At 46.6% G+C, this 17,091-nt stretch overlaps 1 protein-coding gene across 6 annotated transcripts in view; it reads right to left on the bottom strand.

The window, feature by feature from the left end:
• Window positions 1–662: 662 nt before the first annotated feature.
• Window positions 663–17,091, bottom strand: part of Golga3 (golgin A3) — a 45,797-nt gene continuing 29,368 nt past the window's right edge. For all 6 annotated transcript variants that reach the window (XM_063225396.1, XM_063225395.1, XM_004999371.4 and 3 more), the window contains 13 exons: window positions 16,678–16,755; window positions 15,669–15,932; window positions 15,208–15,302; window positions 13,590–13,806; window positions 11,065–11,208; window positions 10,181–10,378; window positions 9,334–9,450; window positions 7,977–8,116; window positions 7,238–7,370; window positions 6,969–7,091; window positions 6,284–6,445; window positions 4,775–4,938; window positions 663–4,168 (listed from right to left, as the gene is read on the bottom strand). In XM_063225396.1, coding sequence (XP_063081466.1) covers window positions 3,997–4,168; window positions 4,775–4,938; window positions 6,284–6,445; window positions 6,969–7,091; window positions 7,238–7,370; window positions 7,977–8,116; window positions 9,334–9,450; window positions 10,181–10,378; window positions 11,065–11,208; window positions 13,590–13,806; window positions 15,208–15,302; window positions 15,669–15,932; window positions 16,678–16,755 — 2,007 coding nt within the window. In that variant the 3' untranslated portion in view covers window positions 663–3,996. The remainder of the gene's footprint in view (window positions 4,169–4,774; window positions 4,939–6,283; window positions 6,446–6,968; window positions 7,092–7,237; window positions 7,371–7,976; window positions 8,117–9,333; window positions 9,451–10,180; window positions 10,379–11,064; window positions 11,209–13,589; window positions 13,807–15,207; window positions 15,303–15,668; window positions 15,933–16,677; window positions 16,756–17,091) is intronic.

Genomic DNA, 17,091 nt, shown 5'->3' with positions numbered 1-17,091 from the left:
ACAAAAGCAAAAAGTTCACACACATACAAGTCCCTTACTGGTTACTTCAGACAAAAAGTATTGCATCTGCTTTATTTTAGGAGTTTAAGGCCACAAAAAAAGGTGGTTAGAGGATTTTCACTTAGATTGCAGAGGACCCTTACGGCCTAACCCTCCTACCAAAGCCGATACAGTAGAAGTATAGGGAGAAAAAGATGGGGCCAAAGCCAGTTTCTATGATCTATTTTCTGCTTTTCTAGACTTCGTAAAAACGTGGGTTATTAATAGTAGCATTTAGCTGAAAACTACATCTGGCTATTTTTTTTAAAGTCAAAAACAAAGGATAGATGATGAAGACAAGAGGAGCTGGCAGGCACAGCACTGAGATGCGGTGGAGAGTATCCAGGCTCAGTGTACCCTGCCCCTTAGTACCCTTTCTTTTGGTCTCCTGGCCTACAGCAATAGTGAATACAGCTCAGTGAGGGAGAAGCATGTAACCAGCTGCTCTTGCCTGATCTGAAGCAACAAGGAGCCAGATTTCATCCCACCTCAAACTCTGGCAGAGTAGAATGCTCTGTTAGAACATATACTTGGACAAGGTGGGCAACCACATGCGCTAAAAAAGTATACTTCAAAATATGGCAGTATGACTATTAAAAGGAAGACCCCCAATGAAGTATGAAAACCTTTACCAAAAATAGTTTATTGCACAAAATTTAAGGAATTCCCAAGCACATTTATATTCATAAAAAAATCAACATGCTTTTTAAAGGTACAAACTGTTACACATGGTGACACCCTTTCCCAGAACTGCATCAGTCTTATCAACTCTATTTTGTGAGTTTTTTTTTTTTTTTTTTTTTTTTTTTTTTACCAGAAATGGGTAATCAAAACCACTGAATTTTTGAGACATGTGAAGACAGCCCTCAAGCATCCTATCCAAAGCCATAGACTGAAATAGAGTGAGACACACCACAGAGTTATTTACATCAGGGGCCTCTGAAAGGAATGCCCCATGACAGTTCCCTTTCAAATATGCAGTTCCCTTTTACTTCCAGAATCTTTACACACAACACTTAAATTTTTGTTAAAAAAAATTCATGGAAATATGAATAATGTATGTTATTTTGTAGGGTCACAGCATTTGTAGTATCCCTATACCAAGGAAAAGACGTTTAAACTGAGAAAGAGTTTATTATAAGCTTCCTGATGTGGTGTCCTATGCTGTCTTCTTAGGAGCCAACCCTGTTCCTTGGACCCAGACCTGAGTGGTTCATACACTACAAAAACACTGCCTGTTACTTCTTCCGAAAAGTGGAGCAAAGGTGTATAAATCTGTGAGATCCGTGGCATTGACCTAACATATATCATGAAAAAAACTTGATGAAAACCAAACCAAAATAAATTTTTTGAACATAAGAAAAACAAGTAACATCCTAAGTCCCCAAGCCAACACTGCCTGCAACAGGAGATGACACAGTGTGTTCCTGAATCACACACACATCCACTGCAATGGAAAGCTGTCTCACGCAGTAACTACTCCAGGCCTGCCTAGTCTCCCATGAGTGAATCTCAAAACCCCTACTTCTGCCCACAAGCACAATCTTTGGAGTTCCTGAAGAATCTAGCTCTGGGAGGATGAAGCACAGGAGAGTCCTCTGGAGATAGGAAAAACCCCTCAGCAATCAAAAGCGGACCGTTTACAAACCCAATCTCTCTTCAAGACAACTTTGCAAGGAAGCAGACAAGCAGCACCAGCTTGAGCACAGGGCCTTAGGTCCAGCACTATAAGCATGCTCAAAACCAACACAGACAAGGCTAGGGCCAGGACAGCCAGGCCCTTGGAACCAAGAGCGCCAGGCAATGGGGCTGGTACAGGCTGGTGGTGGAGCCAGGTGCAAGGGACAAAGGGCTGCAGAGCCAAGGGGCTGCTCTTCCTAAATGGAGGAGTCAGGATAGCCTACTCTTTCCCCAGAGGAAAGCACGGTGGCTCGGGAGAAGGCAGCTCTTGCCACAGAATGTGCGCAAGGGCTACTTCTGGTGTAGGACTAAAACAAAAGATAATATAACCAAAATAAATAAGGTGAATTACCATTTCTCTTTTCTAATGGTATAAGAACAGTTTAGTCAAAAAAATGTCCAACATAGACAAAAAGTAGGATATATTTATAATGAAGTTTTCAAGTGTTTCTTCAAGATTAACCCTGTACAAATAATATATACATTTAAGAAATTACAATACTTCTAGGGAATTTTTTTTTAACCACCAAACATCTTTGTGGTTAACCACTTTAACTATATCAACTAGCCTTCTAACAGTGTATTACAAAAGAACACAAACAGCTTAAAAATTCCTTGCTGTTTTCTCCACAAAATAGATACAAGCAATCTACTCTACTGACAGCACACTGGGCCTGATCAGCAGTAACTCCAAAGCCTCATTGTCAGAGGGTCCTGGACCTCCCTCCTTCTAACCTGCAACAGTAAGTACTGTATTAGATTTTCTTAGTAAACTGGGGGTGGAGGTTGGGGAATTAAAGACCTCGTCTTTCCCAGCCAGACTCTACCGCGTTAGATCCTTACGCCGGAAACTGTCATGCTTGGTGTGGATCTTAAATAAAGCATCAGACTCTGAGGTCCTACTCTGAGGAAACTGCAGGGACCTTGCCCGTGGCACCTGCGAGTTTCTCCAGACCTCACAGTTGACTCCAGGGGACGCTAGCATCTGTGTCACAGGTCCTGGTGAACACCGTCACAGGAGGCCTACAGTCCACACGAGGGTCAGGCTCTCCTCCTCCTCTGCTTTCTCCCATACTCTTGCCTGCATGACAGGTCACTGTGCGGACCTTTGTGTCCTCATTTCACCTGATCAGCATTTAACCAAAGTGGACCACAGCAGGTCAGCAGCCTGACAGGCCAACGCTATAAACTGATGAAGAGATTGGGCAGGAAGAAAAGACCTCCAGAAAAAAGTGAAAAGAAAATAACAAAGAATATATATACATATGTATGTATGTATGTATGTATATATATATATATATTTTTTTTTTTTTTTTAAAGACAGGGTATCTGTATGTAGTTTAGGCTGGCCTGGACTCACTATGTAGCCTAGGCTGGCCTCAAACTCGAGGTGACGGGGCTGGGGATTTAGCTCAGCGGCATAAGCGCCTGCCTTGCAAGCAGGCAGTCGTGAGTTCGTTCCCTGGTACCGATAAAAACAAAAAACACCAAAAAAAAAAAAACGAGGTGATTTTCCTGCCTTCGCCTCCCACGTGCTGGGCTTACAGGTGTGTGCCACCCACACCCAGCTCAAAGAATCTTTTCTGTGCAAGAATTTTGGCTTTAGAAGGTACAGTAAATAAAATATACTTCTTAAAATATAGTTTTTTGACTGACAACCTTAAATCCTATATATACATTATTTCTGAACAGCAAATTTTCAAATGGCAATCAATGAAAAGATAATCAGGTCTTTCTTAAATAATATATGCTTATGCTTGTATAAGATTATGATTTTCAATTCTTATATACACATCCTACAGTAGGATGGCTATTGAAAAAAAAAAAGAGTGCAATCAAACATTTCAGCAGGAAACTAAAGCTCTTGCTAAGTGGGATGGTTCTCCCATCAGCAGTTCAGCTGCCTGGCAGTTCTTGCCCAGACACCCTGTCCTGAAAAGCCTCCACCAGGAAACAGTTGGGGTACAAGTGTCGCCCATACTTATTGATACCTCCTCTTGCACAAAACCCACCAGACAGACATCCAGAAACTCTCTCTTCAACTCTAAATTTAAGGGGCTTCTAAGATTTGGTCATTTTATGAGAAAAGTTAGCTGTGGTTCCCAATGACTATTTCTTTAATCCTTGGCTCTCTTACTCTGTTATTTTACTCATTAAAGGTAAAAGCAAAACTTAAAATTTTCAACTCTCAGGAAAACGAAGAGCATATAATTAAATAAATATTGGAAATGGCACATTCCTTCACGCAGTTCCATGTTGCCCTTGATGGTGTTAGTGTCACTGCTCCAGGCCTTCTTTGGGTATCCTGCCATGACCCTGCTGCTGGGTATCTCCCCGGGGGTGGGCATGCTCTGCTGCGGGGGTTTCCACCTGGGTCCAGGAGGACAGGGACTCATGCACAGTGATGGTGTGCTCCTCCATCTGCCGCTGCAGGCTGTCCATCTCCTGCCTGGGAAGAAGGAAGAGGCAAGGAAAGAGATCCAGATCATACAAGGGCCAGACATAAGCCATTGTCCACAGCCTCCTCTGACAAACCTGAGGTGATGGCACCTTGATTTCTAGTATAGGTAGCACCTCAGAGGCCATAGAACCCCTAACCAGAGCCAGCAGAACCATCAAGGTTGGAGGTCAGGGCTCTTGATCTTCCCTCCACCCTGTGTTTCAGCTTCAGGCAGATACCTGGAGCCATGCAAATGACAGACCTGATGGCCCGATGCCAACCAAGTCACTGTGATAGTTGCTAACTGAGGCAAGTCTCACACATAATTTCCACTATTTGGTCCCTGTCTCTGTGGCCCCACATGACCATGACACTGGCCTTTTCCTGTCTGATAGCTGATGGATGCAGAAAGTCAGCGCTTTGCTTCATGAGGGTGCACAGAAGCAACTCACTCCCAGAAATCTTCACCTCACGAGATGGAGCAGAGGCCCTACCCATGAGAAGACCCTACTTCCTGACCACTTGCAGCATTGCTGCCTTCCTGCCACAAGCAACTCCTCCAACTCAACTCTGCCACACATCTTTACAGCTAATTCAACAGGGCACAGAACATACTTGAGCTGCTGCAGACAGCTGTTTAGGTTCTTAAGAGGCTCCTTGCTGACAGTGGGTGGAGGTCTCAGCAGCTCCTCTAGCAGTGAGGCAGGGACAGGGCAGTCAGGGATCTTGATGGGTGTTGCTGGGCTGGAAGAGCTGGCTTCATTCTTTGGTTCTTTCCTCTGTTTGAAAAAGCGTATCATTAGCTACCCCAAGTGCCCTGTCAGTCAGATGGGTGCCTGCTTGATGGGGACCTCTGCCAGGTCACTCTCCTGGTCTTTGTATCAGTACAGCCTGACCATACAGGAATTCAAAGAATATTGGGTGAAATGGGTATGGAGGCACAAGCCTGTAATCCTAGCACTCTGTGAAGCTAAAATAAGAGGAACAAAAGTTTGAGTCTAGTCTAGGCAGCTTAGCATCTTAGCAGGGCCCTGTATCAAAATAAAAAATACTTAAAAAATTGCGGGTGTGCTGGGGATGTAGCTTGGTGCAAAGGCCCTAGGTTCAATCTGCAGTATAAAAAAAAAAGGAAGAAAGGAATGTAGGTAACTTTGATCACAGGTGGCAAAGCTTTATTCATAATACACATAACAAAGCACAAATGATCTATGTCTGGACACTCAAAGAGGATGTGGCTAAGCCCTAAAATGAAGCTCAGGCAGGAGCTCCCCAGGCACAGCTCCTACTCTGAGCTTTCCTAAGGGATTAAGTAGTACTCCCAACCTACTAGACTTCCTTCTCTATGACAGATACATTTTTTTCCCCCTCTTCTTCAAGGAGATTGACCCCAGGGACCTACATCTCCAGTACTTTTTATTCTGAGACAGAATCTCAAGACAAATAAGTTGCCTAGGCTGGCCTCAAACTTCTAATCCTCCTGTCTCAGCCTCCTGAGTAGCTAGCACCACAGGCCTACATCACTGCACTCAGCTAGAACATATAGCTTTTGACAGATAGCAAATTATGCTAAATAACCTCTGAGTCAGTGAGAGCTCTTTGCCCTTCCCCACTGTAGTGCTCATGTGGACTGAGTGGAAACCTGCTGCCATGCTGGTACCTGTGTAGGGCTGGCAATGTAGCCTGGGGCTTGACCGAAGCTACACGTTCACTGTGGCAGAAGAGCAGGGCCTCTCCTCCACAACCACTCTTTCAACTGGCTTATAAAGCTTATTACAACAAAATGGTATTTGGATTCATGAAAAGCAGCCTTTTCTATTGGAAAAGGCAGCAAAATACAATGAATTACCCTGGTGTCCAAGTAGAATCTACTGTTACCTTTTTTTTTTTTTTGCTTTTTGAGACAGGATCAGACTATGCAGTTCAGGCTGGCCTTGGGTTCACTCTGTGGCCCAGGCTGATCTGGAATTTGCCAACAATTCTCCTCCCTCAGCCTCCCAAGTGCTGTGATTAGAGGTGTACCACCACGCCCTGTTCATCATTTATTTTTACACGTAACTATCTAGCAGACACAGGTTAGCTCAGACACAGGTTAGCTCAGAGGACACAGGCAGGCCTAAGCCCTACCTTGGCCATGCCTCGGCGGAGATCCTGGTGGAGTTGCTGGTTTTGCTGAAGTAGAGTCTTCATGTTGTTCTTTAGCTCAGATACTTTAGCTTGGAGCATGAATTTATCCTTCTGGGTCGTGGACAGGTCTTCCTGCACCATCTCCAGCTCAGACCTGATATTCTATGGAGAGTGAATTCAGATTTTTAAAAGCAAGATCTAAAATACTGCTGAGACCTTGGTTTGTATGTCATTTCTGGTGGAGTGATTTTTATCTGTTGAAGGTTTTTATGATAGTTCTAACTGGAAATAAGGAGAATAGCTTCTGGATTTTCAGGATGAGTCTTGAATGGGGTGCCCCTGGACTGACTTTTATAGGATGGAATGTGACATGTCTCCCTTTCAGGAGTTTCCTTTCTATCCACCATGACTGTGAAGGGTCCAGGAACAATCACATCTCAAACTCCAGAGCTAAACTCACAAACAAGCATTATCCATCTGGTTGCCTTCCACGACAGCCCCAAGAATATAATTATTCCTGGGAGTTAAATGAGCTATGACTGTGACTGTGGTTATTTCCTTCCATGTGAGGAATCTTAACAAGTCCTTCTGATCAAGGGAGAACTCTGCCCCACGTCTTTGCAGAGAAGCTGACTCAGGGGACAGTCACTTGCCACAAGTATCACCAGATCTCAGAAACAGACACCTGTAGCAGCTGCTGTGTTCCTTCCAGCTCCTTCCTGCCCTGCTGCTCTGATAGGTCCAGCTGCTGCCTCACGGACTGGAGCTCTCGATCCTTCTGATCCAGCTCCCACTTGAGATTTTCCATCTGAAGAGAGAAAAATCATACGAATGAGAGAATTATAAAATGGTGTTCTTATACTGGAACATGGCTATATGCTATTTCTGCTTATCTTTTAATATTTAGCAAAACATAAAAGATTCCATTCTGAGCACACGCGGCCCAACTGTCACCTCTTGGCTCCCCACAGGCTGTTGACTCAGTTGCTCATCCAGCTGTTGCTGCAGGAGCTGGAGCTTGGTATGGGCCTCTGCCAGGTCTGCCTGGAACTGTGCTATCTCCTGAGAGTGTTTTCCCTCGCGAATCCTGGCATTAGAAAAGGTAAGAATGAAATAACAGCACCTTCCCAGCTTGTCCTCTACTCTGAACGTGGCCTTTGTATTACAGCTATCCTGGTGAGCTCCTGACTGCTCAGCTCAGGCTGCAGCCAGTGCTGTGTGCTTACAATATTGTCCCTGGCTCTGCAAAGCCCTCTGGAAGCTCTGTCTACACCATTCAGGGTATGGTGTTGAGCGCCCAATCCCCAGACCACAGTAGGTAGAGAACCCTAAGGCTATGGAGTAGATACATTTATCCCGAGGCCTGGTGACGCCCCAACATGTCTGAGTTTATGCTGTACTAGTGTGGAGCTACAAGGACCTCTCAATGCTCAGGACATCTGAGCAGTCATGCAGATCCCTGTCCCAGGGAGGACGAGTAAGGCAGAAGTGCACTAGGACAAGGAGGCTTCCTAAGACAGAAGTTGGGTGATCTCTCCCTTGGTCCTTAAAACAATGTGGTAAAAGCTGCCAACTGCTTAGTGGGAGACTCCCACTAAGTGGGAGACTTTGGCAGCCTGGCATCTACCAGGTCACCTCGCTGGGCAGGTGGCTTCCTGACCCACTATGTGCTGCACCATGGCCCATCACTTACTGCAGCTCATCAGCCTCGGTCTGCAACGTCTGTACCAGGTGCTCCTTGGCTTGCAGCTCTTTCTTCACCTCGCTCAGTTCCATGGTGGCAGCCTTGAAGTGGCGACGGTTATGGCCAGCTTCCACCCTGGCAGCAGCCACCTATAAAGGAGGAGAAAGCTGGCATTACACACACATGAGGTGCCCTATGGGGCACCTGAGACTGGATGGGCACCAAACACCTGAGTTCCCCAAAAGGCCTGAGAGTGCCTGCTACAACACCCAGCACACAGCAGCAGGATGCAATTGCACATTAGTTCATGACTGTCAAATATCCCCATCTCTCTAGTTAAGTTTATTCATGCATTCTTTTTTTTTTTTTTTTTTTGGTGCCAGGGATTGAACTCATGACCTCACGTTTGCCAAGCAGGCACTTACACTGCTGAGCTAAACCCCCGGCCTATTCATGCATTCTTGAGCAATTTACTTTTCTATCATACTAGCTAACTAATAAACCTATCAAGTCTATTTATCATGTAACTAGTCTCCTTTCTGAAATTTAAAATTTTTCTTTTGGTCTTTTTCGTTTTTATCGGTACCAGGGATCGAACTCACGACTGCCTGCTTGCAAGGCAGGCGCTTATGCCGTTGAGCTAAATCCCCAGCCCCGAAATTTTAGTATTTTTCAGAACCAACACAAATTCTGTCAAAATTTCTAAGAGAAAAGCAAATTCTCAAAAGTATCCAAAACATTTAGATAGGCAAAGTGGCACACTCTTGTAATCCCAGCACTCAGGAGCTAAGGCAGGAGGATCACCTCAGTTTGAGGCCAGCTTGGGTGACAAACTGAGTTCAAGTCCATCCTGAACTGTATGGCAAAATCCTGTCTCAAAAAGGCAAAAATTTAAAAATTGATAAAAAAATAAAGAAATCAAAGTCAAATATACATCATTTATTTCTCCCAGCACTTTTATTTATAAATTTCCCAGTTATGTCTTTTTCTGCATGTGTGTGTTACTGACTCAGGGCAGTGCCACAGCATGCTGCAGTTAACTCCTACACAAAAAGGACTGCAAAAAGCATTTTTCTTATCTTTATATCACCCACATGGGCACTGTGCATGACACAGACACTGCAGGACACAGACACCTGCTCCTAACAGAGATTAATGTGCTTAGCCCATCTCCTTTAGGCCACATGACTGTGTGGCCATCTCATCTGGTGCCAACTTCCCCTGACCAGTGCTAGGTCTTCTGTGGTTTGTCATCACTACATAGTACGGACAACATTGTTCTCTGGAGCAGAGCCCTGGAAAAAGCAGAGTTGAAAAGATACCTCCTAGGCCCCTGTGCGCTATGGGTGGGAAGCTGGACACACACCTGCTCCTTGAGGCTGCTCACTTCCACCTTCTCTCTCTCTAATGAGGCTTGCAAAGCCTGGATGAGCTGCTTCATCTGGCGGTCCTCTTCCTCTTTACGCTGCAAAACTGCCTGCACCTGGACCCACATTGTAGAAGGATGGTAAGGAGGCACTATTGGAAGAAACTTGCAGACCCTATAATAGGCATCATGCAGGAAGCCCTGCAGACTATGCACACACACCACAGAGTATTACAGAGAGGAACACTGAAGCAAGGGGGGCCCTGCTATGACAGCAGGCATCTGAGGTCATGGGTACAGTCACATAGTCCCAGCAATGCACATATGTTGGGTTATAAAAACAAATGCCTTCATGTGTGGCAGTACAGAGTCGGAGTAGTGGGAACCCGGGTAACGGGAATGCTCTCTAGAAAGAGTAAGAAGGCACAATGTGGCCCTCCTTGCCTCTCTGAAGACTCCCAGAAATGCTAGCCATCTATTGGGCCACACAGCAGATGTAGAACCCACGAACTAAGTACAGTCTGGGTAAGACTCAGTTCTGACCCATGTGAGGACACAGGTAAATGTCCACTGATCCTGTGACTGCCTAGAACTGGGAGACAGTCTGCCTTCCCTGCCAGGCTCATCACATGAAAGAATGAATGATTTCTGGTTTCACATGCAGAGGTCCCCATTGCACCCCTGCAACTGAGAGATCCATGCTTGTGAGTTAACCAGATTCTCTGAGCTTTTCTCTCTAAGACAAGGAGCCTGCTTTTCCCTGAGTGCTCATGGAAATGTGATGTGCATGACATAGAGTGCACTTAGCCTACCAGATCTCACTGTCACAGAACCTGGGTCTGAATACCTGGAGATTCAGCTGAACCAGGTCTGCCTCTCTCTTGGCTAGGGCTGTTTCCAAGATGTTATTGTGTTCCCGCAGGGCTGCATTTGACTGTCCGAGGCCTGTGAGTCTCCCTCTCTCATGTTCCAACTCAAGAGCCAACTTCTTATTTGATTCCTCTAGGCGCTTTATCCTCTTTCTGAAGCCTCTGGACTCTTGAAGCTAAAATATCAAAGTGACCAAAATGACCTGCTGTGCTGCATGGAATCATCACATTCCCAGAAACAGGAGGGAGGTTGATAGCACACACTGACATCAATGCATGACTAAGGCTGCAGTGGCCATGGTAGCTGCTCTATAGGGACCTTCCCAGGAAGAGGGTTCAGGGACTGCACAGCCAACAAAGCCACTGCACAGATGAGCATGGAATGGGCTGGTCTCAGCAGCACATTTCAAGATAGGAAAGACAGCTAAACAAAGCAAGCAGCCTGGGAGGGATGACCAGCCCCCTGGTACCACTGGTGGCTCAGAGGCTGGGAAGGAAGTGAGGGGGGCCTAAGGCCTCCATGGCTATAAAGCCCTATGCCACATGAAGCTAGAACTGCTTCTTGTTCTAAGTTCTCTTAATGGTCCTAGTTGGCTTTCCTGTTTGAAACCAAAGCCTTCTAACTGGGAAGAAGTTTCCAGTTTGAATCCCAGAGGCCACTCCAGTAGATACCAATGGCGATCACTGTCACTACCCTTTTTAAAATTGAGATTTTTTTTTTTTTGGTACTAGAAATCAAACTCAAGACCTTGTACCTGCCAGGTAGGTGTTTATGCCACTGAGCTATATCCCCAACTGGATATAGTGCTGGGGATGGTCTACCTTGCCAATGTGCTCTGTGCTAGGCATAGCTCAGGGTTACCTCGTCCTCCAGCTCTAGCACCTTCTCCCGGGACTCCTCTAGCTCCTGGCTCGTCATGGCAATCACCTCCTGCAGCTCCTTCTCCAGCATCAGCTTGCTATGGCCGACGCTCTGCAGCTCCATTTCCAGGGCCCGGATCCTCTCCTATAGCAGATAGGGCAGTGTCTCTGTCACCAATCCAATGAAAGGTCCTCATCCCATGCCTCCCACAAACCTCCAGGTCTGAAGCTGCCTGGTCATGAGCTGATCATGCTCTCACCCCGCCTCCTACTGACCACAGCTCTTACACACTATGATACAAATAGACTATCTACACAGACAATGGATCTTCCCATTAAACAGTAAATGGTGTGGAAAACCAGAAAAAAGTCCAATTCACAGCAAGAGCTCTTTGGTGCATAAGCTGCACTCAGCCATCACGAACACAACAAATAAATGTTCACACATGCGAGCACATGTGTACATACTACGCACACCAGGCACATACTTGCTGCCACCATGCTACAGGTCCTGTCCTAAGCACTCTCCTAGTGCCATTTAACTACCTTCTGAGGAAGGTTCCAATCCTGACCTGCTCTGATTTCCTGACTGAGGAGCAAAGCCATATAGTAACACAACAGACCAAACCTATGACTATCCACAGCTGTAGGTTCTAGAGATTTTACACTCTCTGCCTTACTAGTTGATTCAAAGAATTAAAGAAGAAATATGTATCTTTTTGGTACAAGGACTCGAACTCAGGACTATATGCTTGACAGGCAGGATGAGATATTTTATTTTATTTTTTAACTTTTTTTTTGGTCTTTTTCTTTTTTATCAGTACCGGGGATCGAACTCACGACCACACACTTGCAAGGCAGGCGCTTATGCCGCTGAGCTAACCCCCAACCCCTAGGATGAGATGTTTTAAAGTAATAAGGAAGATTACCATTGAATAGATGCTCCTTAAATTTTTTGATTCCTTAGGGATTGAACCCAGGGCCATGTGCATGCTGGGCAAGTTCTCCATCATTGAGCCACATCTTTTACTTTCTTTTATTCTAAGGTGGGGTTTTCCTAAACCTAGCATGCCCTCAAAGTTGAGATTCTCCTGCCTTAGCCTCCCAAGTAACTGGGATTACAGGTGTGCCCCATCATACCAACACCTTCAATATTTCATAAAGTCACTAGGGCAGGAATATTTACTCATTTAAACAAGAAAGCACCATGTTATGAGATAGTCTCTTCCAACTCATGAACTGTTTAAGAGGACAGGAGACAGGAAAACTTGACATGGGAAATACAATGATGAGCCAGGCGTAGCAACACATGTCTATAATCTCAGCACTCAGGAGTTGAGGCAAGAGAATCACCATGAGCTAAAGGCCATCCCTGGCTATATAGTGAGTTCAAGGCCAGAAAGACCTTGTCTCAAATAAACAGAAGAACAAACTAACAAATAAAAATATAAAAACAAGCAAGAAAAGGAAAAAATACAATGACAAAGAAGTGTAACCAGTATAATGCAAAAAAAATTTACTCAGAATTTAACTCCTTCTAGTAAACAGTGAGATTTAAAGCTGGCAAGGATATGGGACTGTGAGGTGCTGCATGTAAAGACTACAGGGTTATGCATGTGCCACTTCTCACCAGCAAGGCTGGCACAGGGACACTGGATCCCTGTAAGCACCAGCTATCCCTCCATCCCAGGGTAGGACACAGTACTGGCATTCATCCTAACAGATGGAAGCAGGAGGGGCAGCTCTGGCCATAGCTCCTAGCCCAGTCCCCTTCTGAGGGTCCTTCTCCCCATTAATCCTCTTGTGCCTCACTTGGGTTCCAACTCTGTCCGCCCCTCTCCCCCACCACTGCACTGGAGCCTAAACCTGCCATTTTGCTACCCTCTTCTGCTGCCCTTAATGGCCTGCTTCTTGTCCTGCTCTTGCCACCTCTGAGACACTGCCAGAATCAATGCTGCCTCCTGTCTGCCTCTCTTACCTTATTGTCCTAACCCACTGCCTGCCAATGTCTAGGACAGAAGGATGGGAGCATTTCCAGAGGTGGCTGTCTGGGCTTCATTACTGGCAAGGAAGGCCAAGCCTGAGCTCCTCCCACCAAAAATGCCCCCTTTGTCCCTCCATGGCTTCCTCCTCCTCCTGCTAAGCACTGGCCCAGCCTTTCTACATCTCACCCTCAATCAGTCTCTCCGTTGTCCACAGCCTAAGACCCTGGACTACACAGCCAGGGCAGAGTGCAGGGCAGGTCCCACTTGTACCTTGCAGGCAGAGCAGGGTTTTGCCACACCAAGGAGACTCTTTGGTGAAAACAGGTCCCCAGTGCACACTGCCCAGGGCTGATGAGGCCATGGTACCATGCACAAGTCACTAATGATACCTGTAGTATTTCAAAGATATGCAACCCATCCTTTTCAGTTCTACAAAAGTTCCCTTTTAGATGGATTCATAGAGAGAAAATGTTTCAAAAACTTTCTTGCCCTACACTCCAGAATCACAGCAGCTCTAATGGGTGAAGCAGTGTTTACCTACATGTAGGACAGGGTCACTGCCACTGCTGGTGCTCTGGGCTCTCAGCTGGATCAGCTCTGTGTCTGCAGTCTCTTTGGCAGCCAGGGCCTCCTGCAAACGGCGGCTGAGGATGCTCACAGCATTCTCATAGGCCTTGTGCTTTGTCTTCATCTCCTTCTGGGCACTGGTCAGATCCGAGCCCAGCTGTTTCATCTTCTGTTTCTGCTCTGTGATGGCCCTGGGACAAGATGAAAGAGACACAGAGAAGGCAGCTGAGCTCCCATGCCATCACCCAGCTTCCTGGGCCCAGCACTAAGGGTCAGCAAATGACATCCCATTCACCCTCAAGGGCTGTGCAGGGGTCAGACCCAGGCTTACCCACACCCTGACATTTGCCCCAGCCTGGATTGTCAAGGGGAGCATGAAGGCAGGAAGCAGGTACCTGTCCTGGTGGCCCTTGGAGGGGAAGGGTCACCTATTGCAGGTACCTCCACAAAGCCAGAGAGGAAGCAAGAGCTTCATGAGTTTCAGCCTTGTCTGCCAGACCTGCTCTCCTCCTGCAGCATTGTGAATGACTTTTTTAATTGTCTTTCTGAGACAGCGTCTTGCTATGTAGTTCAGGCTGGCCTTGAGTTCATTTTGTAGGATGATCTTGTTGGTGTTTTTTTTCTTTTTTCTTTCTTTCTTTCTTTTTTTTTTTTTTTTTCAGTACTGGGGATTGAACTCATGACCTTGCATGTACCAGGCACACCTGAGCTAAATCCCTGACCCCTGGAATTGAACTTGTAACGATCTTCCTGCCTCAGTCTCCTGAGTGCTGGGATTACAGGTGTACACCACCATACCTGGCTTGAAATGACTTCTTGAGGCAGAGTAACAGCCTGCTCCTACCAAACAGAAGTTCACCCATATTTTTTCTGAAGGTTAGCAAGAAATCCCATGACCATGTTCACAAGGAAAGCGCCCACCAAAAGAGACTAGCAGCACAGAACACAGCATGCAGGTAATAAGCCCCAAAGGCTGTTTGCTCATATGTATGTGCCTATAAAAGCTTGTGTTCAGGGTCATGTGAGAACAAAACGGGTTGCAGGATCAATACCATTGTGTTACCCCTGGTGAGGGAGCAGGAGTGGGAAGATGTGGCCACAAGTATATGGCACGAAAAGTTGAAAAAAATAAATAGCAAGGGGAGTGTCTGGGCTGTGGGCATGGCTCTTGATAGGAAGACATTTAGTAAGCATAGCCCTGGGGTAGATCCCTAGCACCATCAAAAATAATTTAAAAAGGGAGTTCTTGTTAAAGGATGGGTGAGCAAACCAGCTTAGAAACTCCAAGCTGGGAATGGTGATGCATGCCTATAATCCCAGGACTTGGGAGATCAAGGCAGGAAGATTGCCACGAGTGTGAGGCCAGCCTGGGTTACACAGTAAGTTTAAAGCTGGCCTGAACTATATAGCAAGACCCAAAACAAACAAACAACAAATAAACAAAAGAAAACTCTAGGACTATTTTGCAGAAAAAGCAAGTACTCAATGGCAGTGGAACTTTAAACTTGGACCTGAATGCCCTCAGTGACCTTTCCAGAGGCTGAGTTAGTTCTGATCACCCACAACCACAGACACACTGTGTGCAGACTCACTTTTTGGCCTCTTGCTGCAGCACTTCTACTTGCTCCTTTAGTGCCTCGTTGGCCTCTGTAAGAGTGATCATCTGCTCTTTGTCGAACTGCAAAGACTTCAAAGGAAAAAGACACATGAGTAGTGCTAAGCCACTTGCAACAGATGTGTCCCTTTGATAAAAGTTTGCAGAGTTCCCATCAATGTGTCTAGAGCACAAGTGGTGCAGTGGAGCAGGGTAGGTGAGCAGGCAAGTCACCTCCCTTGTACACCCACCTAGGTTTCCTAGGACCCTCCAGCTCACCATTGTACACTGCTGAATGATGGACACCCTGTCCCCTTCCTTTGCTGGACTTTCTGGTCCTTTCTATGTTGTGAGTCTCATGGTGACATACAGGGTTATACATGAGCTCCACCCAGATATGAGCCACAGCCACCAACTGCTCCCTGCACACAGGAAACTCCAGACACACTTCACACAGACCTGCAGGTGCATCTCCATCTCATCCCGCTCCTTCTGTGCTGACTGGAGGTGCTCCTGGAGCTCAGCCATCTGCTGGTGGGTCAGGGACACTTCCTTTTGCAAACGTGAATGCTCTACCTCCACAGTCCTCTTCTCCCCCTGCAGCCTGATTAGCTCCTGCCTCAGCTCCTTCATCTCTGAGTCCAGCCGCTTCTTTGTGGTCTTCAGTTCACTGATGAGCTGGTCTTTGGATGTAGCATCCCGCCGATAGGCTTCCACCATCACCTGCACACAACACTCGCTAGAGTTGGCACCCAGTGGGGCCTCACCAGGAGCATGGTGGCTTAAACAACTCATTTACCACTTAGCTAGAGCATAACTTTTGAGCTAAAGACAATGTATGTCATCCAGTCTAAGACAATACCCACTGAGGCACCCCACTGTTCTGCACCAGGAAAGGCAGCATCCTAACGACCTGGACCTTGCAGGAGGCCCCTTGTCCACCTGAGGGACCCAACAGCCCTTCTCTGGTGGTTGGCTGCATGGCTCCAACAGGTCTTCCCTTCCAGTCGTCAGTGACAAATCAAAACACCACTTAAAGCACAGCTTCCTTCTGCAGGTCTGAGGAGTACTTCAGTGGGCCTTTGTGAAGCATGTGAAACACTCCTCTGCATACAGAATCTGTGTTTCGTGCCTTTTGGGGACATTAATCTGCTGTAATGTTGGATCACAGCAATCACTTTTCAAAGATATTTCACATGCAGACAACAACCTGCATAGTGACAACAATGTTCAACACACATGGCTCTCTAGAGTGACAGCAACAAGGTGTTGTGACAAGCACCAGAGTGACCAGTGCCTCACACGGCCCACAGAGTGACATTCCGACCTCACAGACTGTGATGGGAGATAGAGCAGACCTGGATCCTTTCCATCTCCATCTTTCTGACTGATTTCATTCTACCAAAGCCAGCAGACCACACAGAACCATACCTGACAAGTGTTTCACTTGAGAAAAATTGTGTCCTACCTTCTGCTGAAGGAACTGCTCCTTCACTTTCTGTGTCTGCTTTCTCAGGGAGGTCATCTCCTGCTGCAGATGCTCCACCTACGGGACAGGTTTGCACACAGGCAGCCTCAGGGGTCCAGATGGCCAATGGCCCAAGTACTCAGCAAAACACAGCCCCACACTCTATTTCCTCACCATGTAATAGCACCAAGATGGGGGGGGGGGTGTGGAGTGAATGCTCCAGACCATGTGTCCACAGCCCTCCCTGGAATGGCCAGAGAGGAAACCTCTTCCTTTCCACAGGTCATGCATCTGCAGAGCTTCTCTGGTCTGCTTCTGCAGACCATGCACACCATGTACAGGAACGGTGAGGCTAAGCGCTAAGTTCCAGGGTACCTTGGCATGCAGGGCCTCCAGGCCCTGCAGCATTCTACC

The sequence above is a fragment of the Cavia porcellus genome, unplaced genomic scaffold (genome assembly GCF_034190915.1).
Source record: "Cavia porcellus strain 051 isolate PalLab524CR breed Dunkin Hartley unplaced genomic scaffold, mCavPor4.1 scaffold_16, whole genome shotgun sequence".
Lineage (NCBI taxonomy): Eukaryota > Metazoa > Chordata > Mammalia > Rodentia > Caviidae > Cavia > Cavia porcellus.
This window is presented reverse-complemented; position numbering and strand designations above follow the sequence as displayed.